This window comes from Sciurus carolinensis, chromosome 4 (assembly GCF_902686445.1).
Source record: "Sciurus carolinensis chromosome 4, mSciCar1.2, whole genome shotgun sequence".
Classification (NCBI taxonomy): Eukaryota; Metazoa; Chordata; class Mammalia; order Rodentia; family Sciuridae; genus Sciurus; species Sciurus carolinensis.
In genome coordinates, this window is record NC_062216.1 from 9,793,917 (window position 1) to 9,810,981 (window position 17,065).

Below are 17,065 nucleotides of genomic sequence, written 5' to 3' on the forward strand. Positions count from 1 at the left end.
CTGTCAACTGTCTCTGTTGACAAGATTAGTTCAGAGGCAGAACTAAGAAATGTGTCAATTTCTTTTTCAAAACCAAGGATGGCAGGAGTAGCTAGATAAATATGAAAATGGCAGATGGATAAATATAAATCACTCAAGGCTTACTTGATGTATCTCACAGACTGTCCCATTATTACAACCCCCAAAATGTTCAATGAAATTGGACCTCAGATTCAATTTCAACAAATGTGACTTGCAGAACAAAAAAACTGAAATTTGTTGTTTTGAGTTAGTCAAAATAACATAAAACAGGCATGTGCTGCTTAGTGATGGGATGGATTTTGAGAAATGAGCTGTTAGGGGATTTCACTGCTGAGTGCACATCGTGGGGTGCACACGCACATCACTAGGTGCTCAGTCCCCGGCGACCACTGTCATATGGCCGTCCATCCTTGACTGCAACGTTCCTCTTGTCTGTACAGGCATCTGAGTGAGAAAGTCTAGGCATCTAATTTAATTTCTGGGCTGGGAGAGTTGTATGATTCAGAGAAATGACCTGAGGCAAGGAATCAAGTATAGTCTAAAGAAATCATACCAGAAACTGGTACGCCTTCCTACATCAACTTTCCACCATTGTTCTCAGAGACCGGACTTCCTGTGAATCATCGGACCAAGTGTTCAAAACACTGATCTGAGCTAATGAAGACAATGAGGGCCAAGACAGTGATCTTTAAACGAAACAGGAACCTCCATGGCCTGGTTCTCAGAGAACATTTATCCATAAGAGTAGCCCACTGAAAAGATGGAACTACTGGAACCTCTCTATTTTATTAAATGACAATTAAGATGCCTCTACAGGAACATTTTCTGTACAGCCAGAAAAAACGAAAAATAATAATCATTTTTATTTCTAACAATATTTTAAACCAGGGCATTCACTTGCCCATGGTGATCTGTCTGGCAGCAATATTTATGCAACAAATCTAGTACTGCAGTTTAATTATTTAACAGAAAACTCTCAATCAACTCCTGTATAATTTTAGATTTTGTAGTTATTTTAATACAATAGGTATTTATTTATTTCAGTACTGGGGTTGAACTCAGGGGCACTTTACCAGTGAGTCACATCCCCAGCTTTTTATTTTATATATACACACATATATATATATATATATATATATATATATATATATATATATATATTTAACTTGATCTTTTATTTATATGTGATACTGGGTATTGAACCCAGGGCCTTGGCACATGCCAGGCAAGCGCTCTGCCACTGAGCCACAACTCTAGCCCCTTAATTTTTTATTTTGAGAGGAGGTTTCACTAAGTTGCTGAGTCTGGCTTTGAATTTGTAATCCTCCTGCCTCAGCCTCCGGAGTTGCTGGGATAACAGATGTGCACCACCACACCTGGCAAAAACTTAAGTTTTTTAATCAAATGGAGCAGTATTATAATTGATTTGTTCATTAACTTTATCTTCAATACATTTGTGTGTATGTGCTGGGAACTGAACCCAGGGTGTTCTGCATGCTAAGCAAGTGCTCTGCCACTGAACTACACCCAGCTCCACTGAGCTCATTCTGTGTAAAGTTTTGGCCAACTAGCTGTATCCATATTCAAGAGAACAAATATCACAAATTTTATGTCATTTTTCCCCTGTGTATCAAGGTGTTTATGTTGGTCCTTAAGAAGACTTTTCCCATTAAAGGAGGCCATGTCTAGTATGTAAAACTTTTATTTTTGTTATCTGTAATATAATTTTTCTCTTAAAATGACTTGAAATCATGATGGAAAACAAAGTTAATAACATATTTGAATCCTGTTGATTTAAGTTTAAGTGCATTAATAGAAAAAGTTGATCTAATAAGTTTAAATTCTTGGGAATAACAAGAATAAAATTGAGCCTGGAGTCATGGTTATAAAAGGGCCAAGGGAGAATCAAATTAGAGCTCAGGGGAATCTGAGATGTGACCTCGTCTAATTCCTTCATTTATAGATGAGGACATCGAGGCCCAAGCAGGAAAAATGCTTTGTCCAAAGTTATAAGATTATAAGGGGGGTAAGACTAGGTATCAGGGTACTTGACTCAAGACCCTGGGATATTTTAAAAATAACAATGCATTTTTACTAATCATTAGGGAAAGCTCCTCAATTTAGAAAACAGAAACTGCTAAGCTCTAAGATTTTAGGGAAAAGTCAATAAGCACAATACAAAGAAATAAATGCAAGTTGGTATATACAAAAAGGTGATTTACATAACAAAAACCTTAAGCCTTCAATAGTAGTAAAGTACTTCCCCCTACTTCAGCAAATATAACATATCTTAAAGACACCAACTTTACTAGTTAAAGGAGACTAGCAGAACAATGGAACATGGAATCTTTTAAGTTTTGTATTATTATAAGGTAAAAAATTTGTTTTTCCATCGGGGAAAACTGGTACGGGGCCAATAAAATATGAACAAACTATCATGCCAACAAAAATGTCCATGAGGGACACTACTGATTTCCTGAGACAGGTGATTATTAAAAGAGTGCTTGGAAGGAAACTACCCTTCAATGCATGAGATGGAGTTACTCTGCCTTATGGGAAGCAATGTTGGATTGGTTTGGGGTTCGACTAAAATATTAGTAAAACTTTACTTTCTAGTTAGAGACCACAGTAAGAAATATGCTGATTAATCTATATTAAATCTTTATAATTTAACCAAACAGGAATGTCTACCAAGGTGGCTGGTTCTGTATAGACTTCTTTCCTAGAAGACCTGGATGCTGACAGAACAATATAATCCTATATCAATGTGATTACTAAAAAATATAGAATTCAAATTAAGTTAGAAAAAACCTAGGAGACCAATAATAGAAGTAAAGTGAAGGATGTTTAATCTTCCTATGCCTTTACCAAAACTCACATAACTAAAAAAAGAGAATTAAACAGTACAAATATTTCATATATCAAAATTATGTAAGAATAATGTATAAAAGTATATAGATACTAGGAAGCACAACTGAATTAAATGTAAAAACTTTTCCTTATTTTGATTGGTCATAAAAAGGCATAAAAGAAGCTTAAGAGAATCACAAATTCCTTTGTAAATCTAGGGCCTATAAAAATGCCATCCTTTGTGTGTGTGTGAATGGAGAAGAAAGTCTTGCTTTACAGTTTTTAAAAAATTCATGTACATATATACAAATAGTTCTCACATTATAACTTAAAATTTGAAGTTTTGCCACCATAAAAAATCAACGAATTATGGCAATCACCTTTTCAAAACTCATTTTCATCAGAAAGAATCAGATACATAAAAGTCTTCAAAGAAAAATGATTACAGGGCCTACATTCCTCTTTATATTTTTCTTATAAATTTCAGCCAAGCCAAACTAATGTGCTTATACAGTTCCATATAAAAGGAAGAACAGAATGGAGACCCCCAATTTCTGTTGGAAGTGACTTAGACATCCAATCATATAAAATCTGAGTGCACAGTTTGGTGTAACATATCTGAAACAGGCAAAACAATTAAAATGAATAGTTACTCTTGAAAAAGAACCTTCATTTTAGATGTTAACTGGAGTGTTGAATGGGTATATCGAATGAACACTGGTCTAATTATCTATTTTGTTGTCACCGATAAAAACAAATGCTACTGAAGACTATTATTGGTGCTTTCTACAACCCCCAAATTCTAACAAAACCAGTATCAGTACAGCAGTTTATACACGCCCTCTCTGTTTCCCAGCACTGGGGATGGAGCCAAGGCCCTTGCATCCGTGAGGCAAATGCTCTCCCGCTGAGCTACCCCACAGCCCAACACGTTATTTCATTTGATCTTCACAATGTCCACTGAAGTAGGCTGGGACCAAAAATTTCACTATTTTCTTTTTATACTAAAGAAATTAGACTAAGAGAAGTTAAATGACCAGTCCAGTTGACATAATTATGGGTCTTTGAATTTCAAGCCTGTGGAATTTTCATTACACTAAATCATGTAAATCAACCAAATATGAGAATATGTAAATGTACCTTTGGCATGTTAAAAAGCACTATAAAATACTGAAATGTTGGTATAGTAATATCTTCTAAGCCCAGGCAATGACCCATTATATTTTTCCAAAAAAAGTTTTAAGTACTTCCTTTGATTTCATGGAGACATAGCTTAAACTAAGATGGGTACAATTTCAGTTATTTTCAGCTATTATCATAAAAAAAGAACAAGGTAGGTTAAAATGCAGAACATTTTTCTAATTTGAAGAGATTCTTAGAATTTTTATAGATCTGCTCTAAGCAGCAGCAGGAAAAAAAGGTTTGCTTGAATATTCATTCACTCAACTGGCACACAGAAATTTAACTCAGCATGAGCCTCACAAGTGCTAGGCAAGTGCTCCAGCACTGAGCCACAACCCCAGCCCTAATTACTTATTTCTGAGAATCACTATTCATTTTTAAAAATTAATTAAAAGGGCTGGCACATTTGTATATAATATTCCTTTAATTAAAATAGTAACATGAACTGTTATTCTAGGAGAAATAAGCTTATTTGGTGTAAGTTATGTAATTCTTCACTTTACTTAGTTTAAATCTGAATCTTTCAAATTTATTTGACATGAGACTCACTACTAAGGTAAAAAGCAAATTGTGAGCTGGGCACAAAGGCGTGGTATACCTGTAAACCCAGCAATTCAGGAGGATCCCAGTTCAGAGCCAGCCTCAGCATTTAGTGAGGTCCTGAGCAACTCAGAGAGATCCTGTCTCTAATAAAATACAGAAACAGGGGCGGGGCATGTGGCTTGGTGGTGAAGTGTCCCTGGGTTCAAATTCTAGTACCAAATTAAAAAAAAAGCAAATTGTGTGACATGAGTTGTTCTTCATTAATTTAAATATGGAGAGACTTACTATATGCTTAGCCCTGTGCTAGTTGTTACTAATCAATTTTTGTTTGAAACGAATTATTTCTGGATCTTAATACTGTCCTGAATCTCTTACCTAATTATTAAATAAAACAATATTATTGAAATTACTTTTCAAAAAACCTTTTGGTAATATATGAACATTTTAGAAAGAACTATTTTCTCAATTGTCAACTGAACAAACAAAACATTAAACACTAGCATATGCCAATCATGACACAAATAAAAATTAAACATATGGTAAGAAGACTGTCCACACTTGTTCAAGTTGGTTTAAGCAAGTCGTGACTTGAAATTGCTGTTTTTGCTATAGTTCTTCATTGGTTTCTACAAAAAGAAAACATTCTTAACTTGGAGCACTAGTTTGTTAAATGATATGGCCCAAACTAAATCTGGTTACTTAAGGCAATGGACTAACAATATTACATATGTAAACTTTGTGGGGCAAAATTAAGATATTTACTGAAAGTAACTGGAAGGTAAAACAGCATTCACATACATAGTAACAATTAGTTTAACAGAGAAGACACATAAATTCAAAAAAGATCTGGAAACACAAAGTTAAGATTTTCATAGCAATGTTCACTTAACTGTCTATACTTGGCCCACTTATACAAGAAAACTAATTAACATTTTGGCAGTTGATGATATCATGCAGATGGTGATAGATGACAACATCTTTGAGCTCAAACTGTACCTTCTATTTTAACTCATTTTTATTTGTGAGTGCTTGTTTTGGTTCTCTCATGCTGTTCTCAGGAGAAATTCTTAAAGCTTTATGAATTATTGATTTATTTATAGGTGAGTTATAACTTGGGCTCTTCAGAGGAAGGGTTTACTAATTATCAGTTGTGGGGGTTGGGGATATAGCTCAGTTGGTAGAGTGCTTGCCTTGCAAGCACAAGGCCCTGAGTTCAATCCCCAGCACCGCAAAAAAAAAAACAAAAAAAAAAAACCTAATTATCAGTTGCGAGGGAATTCAGACCTTGCTTGTTCGAGCACTAACTCTAGTTTAAAGGAGAAAGACAAAGAGGACAGAGGAAAAAAAGATTGGGACAAATGTTCAAATACTTCTTATAAAGAATAATCACATTAAGATATATGTGCTATGAAAGAAACATGATATACAAATTATGATTTTCAAACTGACTCTTCTTTTTCAACATTCTCTTGGTACCATTTGTTTTAAAGGGGGAGAGGAACGAACATACACAGGAATTAAATACATGTCAAGAAAAGCACTACAGTAGTCCTCAAACAAATCTCGTAAGCCCTCTAATCTTAATCCCTTATATTTCGTATGCTTTACAGTTCTCAAAGAGCTTCCCTAAGATTGTTTTCACTGATCTTAATTTGACAACTTTGTGAGGTAGGTAAAATAGGTATTAATCTTTCATCTTTATTTTCAAATAAGGGGACCCACATTCAGAGAGGTTGAATCATTAAAGGTCAAAAACTAGCAATATGGCAGAGTCAGGCCTCTCCAGAGTCTAGAATATTTTCTAAATGTGATCCCAAATTATTTGCATAAGAATCATCTGTGGTATTTTTATTAATACAGATTTTAAAGCCCAGTTATCTTCAACTTATTGGAATCTCTAGGAGTGGAGCCAAGAATTCTGCATTTCATAATGCACAATAAAGTAGGAAACAAGTCTGTTAGATAATGATGTAAAACCATATTATTGAATCCAGCTAGATCTTCACATGATATATAATACAATGCCATCACATCTCTATTAGGGGCAGATGAGTTTCAAATCATGGGACTCAAACCTGGCTACAAATTAGAATCACCCAGAAAGCTTCTTTTAAAAAGCTAGCAATTCTCATCTAAATGAGAGAATGATGTTGGAGAGAGCGTGTATCAGAAGTTCCCCAAGTGATTCGTATCTGCAGTCAGGTTGAGGATCACGTGTGTTTTCTACGGAACACATTTGGCATTTTCCAGAATTTTTTTCCCCTTCTGATCAATTTCATACCTAATAAAATTCACAGTTCATATTGTAAATTAAACATCCAAGATAAAATGCCAAACATGTTTGACTTGATATTTTTAAGATTAAAAGATATTCATAGCAAGACTAATCATGTTTCATTTAGCTACAATGATTTTCAAATATCCAAATTAATCATCACTTTGGATATAGATTTTATATATTTCAGCTGAAACGAGAATGGTCTAGAAATTGAAAATAGGGATGTGGGGCAAAAGATGTAGTCAACTGCCTATTGAACAATGCATTGTAGACAATCAGCTCACTGTAGGGAGGGCCTAGATACCAAGGTACGGTGGGTTTGGCAAGGTCACATCTCACCACAGTAAAATACAACAATGAATACAGAGAAAACATTTTGCCATTTTATGGTTACCACAAAAATAAAAAAGATCCTTATAACGTGTGATGCTTACTACATGCCTCCATACAGCAGATCTGAACATGAAGTTCTATGACTCAACAGTATTACTGGGAAAAGATGGCTACAAATTAAAAATTTTCCATCATGCATATGGATATTATAAAAATGCAGCCAATAAAAGTAATATTTACAAAAGTAATAAAAGCAACACAATTATAGGGAAAAATGCCCATCTCTGTGTTTATTCTGTTGTTTATCCAAATCCTGATTATATCTGGATTATTTTGATAGAATTTTGAGAGAGTCTCCACAGACTAATCACATTCTTCTGTTGCACTTATATTCTATTAGCTAAAATACCCTTGCTGATTTATCAAATTGTCCTACACTTTAAAAACTTCTTTTTTTACTTAGTGGAAATAAAACTACAAAGTCCTACTATTCATCTGAGAAATAAACCTTGCATAGAAAATTTCTTTAATTCTGAAACTTTGTTTTATTAACAGAGCTACCAGAATGTTATCTCACAACTAGTTCATATTATATGAAAGTTCACTACAAAGCAGTCACCACACACTTGGAATTTTCCTAAATATAAAATAAGTGGGCTTATAAAAACGTTTACCAGACAAATAAGTATCTCTTCACAACCTAGAAAGACTTATATTTGTGACAATATAACTTTTAGTATTTTGGATGCCTTGATGGCAAGTTTGATGCAATATAAAAAGCAAAAATTCACCTTCCCAATGGACACAATCTGCACCTGACTGAAAGCAGGATAATAGCTATAGCAATCAGTCATGCAAAGGCAAAGAATAAAATTGCTTTTTAAACAGCACAAGTTTCCACCTTAGACAAGACAAACTAAGCACTGGTTCCATCCTCTTCGATAACCCGATTCATGCTGGTGCCATGTGTGATGTGAGTCATAGGGTTGTTGCTGAGGTCTCTGATGCTGCTATGCCGGGACTGTTCGTTAAGCCGGTGGGAACTACTGTGCCTGGAGTGATCCGTCAGCCGTGACGTGCTGCCATGAGGTAGTCTCTCCTCCACTCCTCGGTAACTGCAGGGAGTGTACCTGATGCAGAAGAGCAGGTTTTGAAGTGGGCAACAGAACACAGTAGAAATTATAACACTAGGGCTGGGGATATAGCTCAGTTGGTAGAATGCTTGCCTTGCAAGCACAAGGCCTTGGGTTCAAATTCCCAGCACCTCAAAAAAAAAAAAAAAAAAAAAAAAAAAAAAGAAATTATAACACTAAGAACTTCCATGAAAATGCCTCAGTAAATGATATGATTAGGAAACCAACAAGGAAAAGCAGTACCCAACTTTTGATTAATTTCTTAAATGCTACAGAATTATCTGACATAGCTAACAAAAGACAAAAATGGCGAGCTAATTCATTTGGGATCAAAATTAAGGTCTTATTCCCTGCAAAAGGATTAAGCTAGGGTTGAGGGAGGCTGACTGGTATGGAGCTATGCCAAGTATGGGCACTTTTCTCATTTCAAGTAAGTTTTAGGCAATCTGTTGGGTCCAGGGAGAGGAAGAACAATACAAAATACATGGCAGTGCCCCTGGAGTCTAGAAGACTAGTTGTAATGGTGGTAGTGCAAACTTAAATTCTATTAAAAGACTAGTCTCTGAAGAAGGAACATGTGAAATCAGAGAAGAAATTAGTGTAACCTAAAAAAATAAGTGAATGAATTGGCAAGCAAATAACCCAGTTAAAAGATGATTAACCACCTGTAAATGATATTAATTACTTTCATTAGAGCTTGAGACTGCGAAAAATCTCTTTCATAGAAACTACATCTTTGTAGTCTAACACTGTGTAACCTATATTCTTATGACAGCAAACTCTCTCTATCCCTGGCCCGAGACTGGCTCCAAGCAAGTCACTGGGCTATGTGGCTCAGCAGCGGCAGCCTCCTCCATCACCGTTCTTATCTTGAAAGGCAGCAGTGGTGCTCTTAAACTTCCTTTTGTTGCAATCCTGACTCACTGAGCCCCGTCAGAGGCAAGAGTACTAAAAAATTCTCTGCCATGAGGAAGGAGAAATTATTAGCTCTAGGCCAGTCAAGGTCATGAAAATCAATTAAAATTTTTAAAATTTCTTAGCTTATAGAGCTTACTAGCTTATTATCAATCTCTCTGGCATAATAATAAGCTCTTTCAGGGTAAGGACCATATTTTATTTATCTTTTAATACCTAGTGCCTCAAGAAATATTATTTAAAAACTGTTTTTTGTTCATATGCTCATACATATACTCTTTTGTAAAAGATATTTAATTCAGGATAATATAAAACTCAAAGAAAACAGCATAATTTGTAACTTTAATGAATACTTTTGTTGTTATTGTACTGACATTGAACCCAGGGCCTTGTACCTGCTAGGCACGTGATTTTCCACTGAGCTGCATCCCCAGTCGTCGTCTTCTTTTTTAAGTAGTCATCAGCCACCTCCCCCCACCCCCCTTTTTTTTTTTTGTGGTGCTGGGGATTGAACCCTGGGCCTTGTGCATGTGAGGCGGGCACTCTACCAACTGAGCTATATCCCCAGCCCCATCAGTCCTTTTAATTATTATTTTACTTTGAGATAGGATCTCGCTAAGGTCTGCTTAGGTTTCCCTAAATTGCTGAGGCTGGCTTTGAACTTGTGACCTTCCTGCCTCAGCCTCCCAAGTCAGGAGTGTACCACCTTGCCTGGGGGTCCTCAGGTTTTTATAGAAGTGCCTATCAAAGAACATTCTCATTAGATTACCGAGTTTGAAAATTAAGAACTCCTTTGAAAATAATTTTTTTCTTTTTTTTTTTTTTTGGTACTGGGGATTGAACCAGTGCGAGGCAAGCACTCTACCAACTGAGCTATATCCCCAGCTCTGAAAATAATTTTTAAAAAGCCTATCTTGTGGGCTGGGGTTGTAGCTCAGTGGTATAGCACTTGCTTAGCATGTGAGGCACTGGGTTTGATTCTCAGCACCACACACAAATAAATGAATAAAATAAAAGGTCCATCAACATCTAAAAAATATTTATATTTTTTAAAAAAGCATATCTTTGTTTCCAGTTTGAGTAAGAAAAAGGAAAATTTAGGAAAGAAAAGATGCATATTTAAATGATTTCTCATGTTAATGGATAAAAGAATATTTAATTCTTATTTATTAGAAGTATTTCACATTTAGGATCTAAACAGATTTAAATTTGTACTACATGTTTTGGTAAAACTGACAATATTTGCAGATAAAAATATTTCACAATGGGCTTGTTATTCTACTTTAATAATTTTTATTTTGTATAATGGTTATTGTCCTAAAACTAAGCAAGATTTTCCCAAGTTTCCAAATGTAATTTGCCAGTTGATTTGGAGATCTTTTACCTCTCGATGGTTATTTGTTTCAAATAAATATGGTTAATGACAAAAACAAACTATGCAGTGTTTTAGTAATGACAGAACTTAATAAAAAAATAAATCATCATTTAAATATGAATTGGGTATTTTTAAAATAAAATCTAAACCTTTGAGTTAGAAATAAAACTTGAAGAAAGCATTTTTTTTGTAGAAAAAAATTACTCTGTTGTATAATTATGTCTAAAGTGATATCTATGACTATCCACAAAAAATTCTCAAATATGAACACCCTTTCCATGGATAATTAGGAACTAATTATATAGAAAATAAATATCATAGTGTTTAACCTCAATTATGTGTAGGAATTGGCAAATTTATCTTTTCAAGGTCATTCAAATCAATATGACTATATGTCCTAATACATACTACAAATATGCAATAATTTTAATATAAGCTTAGGCAAAACAACTAGGATGGTTATTTTTTGCTGCTGTTGTTAAGAAGATAATATGGTGCATTCCAAAGTTAAAAAAAAAAACAAAAACACTTGAAAATGATTTATTCTTTTTGATTCTCTATGCTATTTGCTACCATTAATCATCATAATTGAATTAACTATAGTTTCACTAGTACTTCATTATTCACTCCCCAGCTTTCAGGTCACCTACTTACCAACCTAATCACTCATTGCCAAACCTCCACCCACCTACTCATCCACTTCTGTTCTACACATCCTCTCATCTAACTACCAGTTACTTATCCTTTGAAGTTAACATGTATATGTAGGTGTACACAGTACAGAGATCAATAATTATTCATTAAGTAGTCTGCACTAGGGTGAGTGTTAGATGTTTGTGTCCCAAAGCCAAGAAATCAGGAGATGGTGAGAGGATGGCTGAAGGGATAGCATTGGCATGCAAAGTTTCAAGGAAACAGAAAGAAATCTCAATCATACGACTTTTGGAATTATAAAAGGCTTGTTTAGATTTTCAGGTTCAACGTAGTCCTGGGACCTCTCAATCTGGCACAGGTCCTACAGCATGAGTCCATGAGCCTCTATAGAATGCCTTCAATAGGCTGCCATTGTACCTCTGGCCCTGAATTTCTGGGAAAGGCATATATTTTCTAAAGTCTTTATTTTTTGATAGATTTGCTCATCTCCTACTATACATATACCTAGCACAGTGCTATATACTGAAAAGGAATACAGAGACATATGTCACCTTGTCTCATTCTCCAGAAGTTGCAAACTTAGCTGAGGAAGGAAATGGTACCAAAAATAGATCATAACCAAAAGAATTATAAAAAGCAGTAAATTAACTGCCATGGAAATTGGAATTACACAGGCCTGAAAGGATTGTAAGATTTTGATTAAGCAGAGAGGCAGGAAATCATGCTGGATCCTCTGGTTTTTATGATATACACATTCACAGATTTTCTTGTAGGTCTGTGAGCACTTTCTCTGAATCATAAGCCTGCTATTCTTCTCCCTTTATTAAATACTGTATTTACTAGGGTCTTTTTTTTTTTTTGGTGCTGGGGATCGAACCCAGGGCCTTGTGCTTACAAGGCAAGCACTCTACCAACTGAGCTATCTCCCCAGCCCCGGGTCTTATATTTTTTTCCCTTGTGATTCAAGGCATTCCATCTCACAATTTTAATTACCAACTACTTTATACTGATGATTATAAACTTTCTTATTGAAGCTCCAGTTCCACTCAGACAACCAGTGGTTGAAATCTCCTATCTTTAAATGCCCTTAGAAATTCTCTGCTCAATATGACCTTATCTTTTACCATTTAGTCACCCTATTTATTTCCTCTACTATAGCTCAATATGAACTTATCTTTTATAATTTATTCACCCTATTTATCTCCTCTACTATATTTTCATGGACCACTCTAACCTTCCTCTTTCCTGAAGTTCTAAAAACATCTATCATCTCTAGCACTCACTGTTTAAACTATTTCCTGGCCTAAGCTTTTATGTAATTGGTTCATTCGTGTATGTCCTACCTTTTCTATAGGACTCTACAATCCTAGAATGTGGAAATCACACTTATTTTTCTTTTATATATCCTTATACATAGAATGCCACATGTACAGGAATTGTACCATAAATAATCATTCATTGTTCATTGAAAAGGAAGAGGTCAGTAATGTCAAAGTCAATGTTGAAGGTGGTAATTGATAAAACATAGCTAAAAGTTTCTGACTCCTGATTAGTATCTTAAATTTGGATCCCTGAATTACTACAGAAACTTCCTAACCAGTTGTACTTATAATCCCCTTCTTTCTTATGCTGTTGCCAAATGTTTTTCTAAAACTCAAGTTCAATTTTTATCACCCCCAACGCTCACAGTCCTATAATAGTTTTTCACTGCTGTTAGGGAAAATCTTAACTCCTCAGCACGGTTTCAGTTCCTGTAATTGCCGAACAAGCATCCTGTGCCCTGGCACCTAACCGCCTGCCTTCCTCCTTGCCTCTGCACATGCTTTTTTCTTGTCTTTCATTCCCAATTGCCTCCTTAAAATTCTATTTGAAGCAGAAGTGCCACATCTTGGGAAGCTGTCTCAGATTTTCCATGATGAGGCAAATGGTTTTCTTCTCTGGGATTCCAAAGCACCCTGTACATATTTTTATTATACCTATTAAAGTGTACTGTAATTGATTATTTAGTTTCTGTCTTCCATCTTTGTGTCCCCAGCACTTAGAAGAATGCTTCTTATATAGGAGTGCTAAGTGGAAGGAAAGAAGTCAGAAAACAGAAGGGAATCTTTGAATGTGGTTAAGAAGTCATTGGTAACAGTAGAGGGTACAGTGCAGGTAGGTAAGGAGGAGAAAAAGATTAGCATTATAAGGAATGAAGGACAACAGATGGAAAGGAAATATTCAAAATATTCACTTTGGAAATGTGGCAAGGCAAAGACATAGAAATAGGTAAAGGAGAAGATATATAGCTGGCACAGTGGTGTATGCCTGTAATCTCCTGCTACTCAGGAGGTTGAGGCAGAAGGATCATAGGACAGCCTGGGCAACTTAGCAAGATCTTTGACTCAAAATAAAATAAAAAGGGATGTAGTTCAGTGGTAGAGCACTTTCCTAGCAGGTGCAAGTCCCTAGGTTCCTTCCCCAGTAGCACATGTATGCACGTGCCCCCACCCCTCCAACACAGAAGATATATCAGAGGTGAAGAAAGACTGCTGCTTTTTAAAGCACAGGGTAGGGCTGGGGTTGTGGCTCAGTGGTAGAGCACTTGCCCAGCATGTGTGGGGCACAGGGTTCAATTCTCAGCAACACATAAAAAAATAATAAAGATATCAGGTCCATCTACAACTAAAATATAAATAAATAAATAAATAAATAAATAAATAAATAAAACATGGGGTAGCTGATCAAATTAGAAGTCAAAAGAAAGAAAGTTGAAAGGAAAACTAAAAGGTCAAAAAGGAGAGTCATAGGGTCACATTCTACAGTGGGAGGACAGGGAGAAAACTAAGAGAAGGCTAGCCTGGGATCAACAGGATATAAAACAGTTGGAGATAGAGATGCTGTGACGTGAACAGAGAATGCTCCTGACTTAGGTTTCAGAATTTTCACTCTTTCACTTGCCCAAACAAGAAATCTTCAAAAAAGGAAAAAAATCTTCGATACATTTTCTGTTTCTAGCTGCTAATATTAATCTATCACCAAAGCCTATCATTTCTTCTTTCTACATATCTTTGAGGTCAACAAAAATTTTCTTCTCTTCCCACTGCCACTACTCTCCCGTAAGCGGTTTTCAATTCTAGTGTCTCAAATTTAATAAGAAACCCACAGTCAGACTTCTCTCTCTTTTTTTTTTTCTTTTTTGAGAAAAAGGAAAAAGAAGTTTTATTGCCTTGCTAGCAAATGAGAAACACAAAGGACTCCTATCCCAGACTTCTCTTATACCAGAATTATCTTCCCTCCTCTATGTTTCTACTATACCTAGTAAACAGGGGCTGACAAACTTTGACCTAATGGCCAGATATGACCCCCTCCAGATTTTGTAGATAAGGTTTTATTGGAATATGGTCACCCCCATTTCACTACATGTTGTCCATGGCTACTTTCATGCTACGACAGCAGACTTGAATAGACAGATACTGTGTGACTCATAAAGTCTGAAATATTTTTATCTGGCTCTTTATGGAAAAAGTTTGTCAACCCCTGGATTCTACTATTGTACTTATATTTTACTTTAATTGTTCATTTATAATAATAATAGAGACAGATACCAGACCCCTACTGATTGTTCTAAGTAATTAGGTATGTTAGCTCATTTAACTTTTACAACATTACTTAAGAGACAGTTATTAATACTATTTCTCTTTTATAGATGAGGAAACTGAGGCTTATCAGTCCAGACCCAAGTTATTAACCACACCACTGACTACATTATTTTTCTAAATAGACTAGGAACTTAATAAGAACAAAGACCATGCTTAAGCCATTTCTGCATATCTGGAGCCTTAGCACAGTGCCACAGTAGTGTATTCCATAATTGTTTGCTAAATTTATCTTACTAACCTACCACTTTCACCTTGTCTTCTTCCTGCTCAATGGTCTAGAAAGATTTCATATTGCTTAACTGTATCAGGTCTAAATTCTAAAGTCCTTTGGTTGGCTTCATGTTTGACCATAATCTGGAACAACTCTACCTAGTAAATTTCAAAAAGTTTTAATAATGTTCAACTTCTGTTTCAGAATTGGCCACTCTTCTTTTTTAAGCTGTAGGACCCCTAAATCAACATAGGGAACAAACTGAGCTACGAGCACACCTACCTGCCATCGCGTGATCTGTGGAGGCTGCCGTGGTAGCTGCTTACTTTGCTGTGGACACTCCCTGCTTTGCTTCTTTGATCATCCACCATAGCCAGCTGGGTTGAGGAAGCATGTGTGGATGTTCCTTGAGTGGAAGTGCCCCTTGATTTTCTTATGATGGGTGTGTTCGGGTCCCTCAGGAGCGACTGAGCAAAGTCAGGTTCCTGGAGCACCTGCCTGCTCTCATTCACTATCCTAGACAATATAATAGTAAAATTAAGATTCAGACTGGCATCTTTGTGGACCAAGAAACAATACCACAATGAAATACTGATGTTATCTTGAAATTAACTGCTCTCCAAATTAGGTCTTTAGGCTTCATTTAAGGTAACCTTGTTGACTGAGAGAAGATAAAACAAAAATCCATGTCAATCTGTTCCCTGAAGTGGTATGATGGAAAGAGAACTGTACTAGAAAAAGGAAATCAGGATTTTAGTTCCAACTCTATCAATAAATATGTGTTCTTATGTAAGCCACTAACCCTTCTTTCCTTCATTTTCCTCATTTATAAAATAAAGTTGTACAATTTCATCATTGCTAAAAGGTCTCTTTTAGCTAAAGAAATTTATGATTGTCAAGACACCAAAATATTACAAAGAAATAATTATAAAATAGAAAAACTGTTTTCTTGCATGATTTATGGAAGTTGGGAGAGGTCTCATTATTAAATAGATATGTTTTGAGGCTACAAGTTGATTTTGTGGAAGAAGCAGTTTTCTAGTGCTATAGTAAACATGGGTAGTCAAAATTAGGAAAAAATAATATGAGAAGTTAATTTTAGCAAACATACAATTTAGTCTCAGACAAATTAAAAGCTTAAGGGAAAAACTATGGGGATGAATTATTGTCATGAGCAAAGGTTTTCAAATGCTATGAAAGAATTAAAAGTAGATGTTTATGATGAGAAACAAAGCAATAATTCAATTAAAAGAGCTAATTAAATAGTTCTAAAGGCTGGTCTTGGTTTATGAAAGAAATGACTCCCTATGATAATGAATTAAAGTTAAAATTAGATAAGCAATTTCATTAAAAAAACAAAACTCAACATGTAAAGACTGGATCATATATTGAGTAAGTACTTGAGAAAGTATTTTCTATGTTCTCCAACTACCAAAGGATTGTTGTTTTTGCTTTTTTGTTTTTAGTTACAGGGTAGAAAAGCTGATAGGAGACTAATATTTGTTGAGTATTTTTATATACATTTTCCTTTGATCCTCTTAATAGTATTCTTAATTTATAAAAAAAAAAACAAAACACAAAACTGTAAAAAAGTACAAATAGATGAGGAACATAAGACTATCTACTGCCACCACTCAAAATTAACTGTTTCAATAGTTTCAGATTGCAATTAGACAAAAGAAATAAATTGAGGTTATAAACTTTAACGTGCTAAATTAGAATGTAATATCAGTCCATCTCTCCATATCACCTTCTGTATACTTAGAGGAACAATGGACAATTGCAAGTGGAAGTTCAATTTATCCTTTTTTTTTTTTTTTTGGTTTGCATTACTGGATATTGTACCTAGTTATGGAATATGCTAGGCAAGTTCTCTACCGCTGAGCCATACCCCAGTCCCTCAATTTATCTCTTAACATTACATACCTG

General features: G+C 35.2%; 1 protein-coding gene across 4 annotated transcripts in view; it reads right to left on the bottom strand.

Annotated features, from left to right (window-relative positions):
- Window positions 1-1,286: 1,286 nt before the first annotated feature.
- Window positions 1,287-17,065, bottom strand: part of Fzd3 (frizzled class receptor 3) — a 77,174-nt gene continuing 61,395 nt past the window's right edge. For all 4 annotated transcript variants that reach the window (XM_047551200.1, XM_047551201.1, XM_047551202.1 and 1 more), the window contains 2 exons: window positions 15,419-15,652; window positions 1,287-8,337 (listed from right to left, as the gene is read on the bottom strand). In XM_047551200.1, coding sequence (XP_047407156.1) covers window positions 8,124-8,337; window positions 15,419-15,652 — 448 coding nt within the window. In that variant the 3' untranslated portion in view covers window positions 1,287-8,123. The remainder of the gene's footprint in view (window positions 8,338-15,418; window positions 15,653-17,065) is intronic.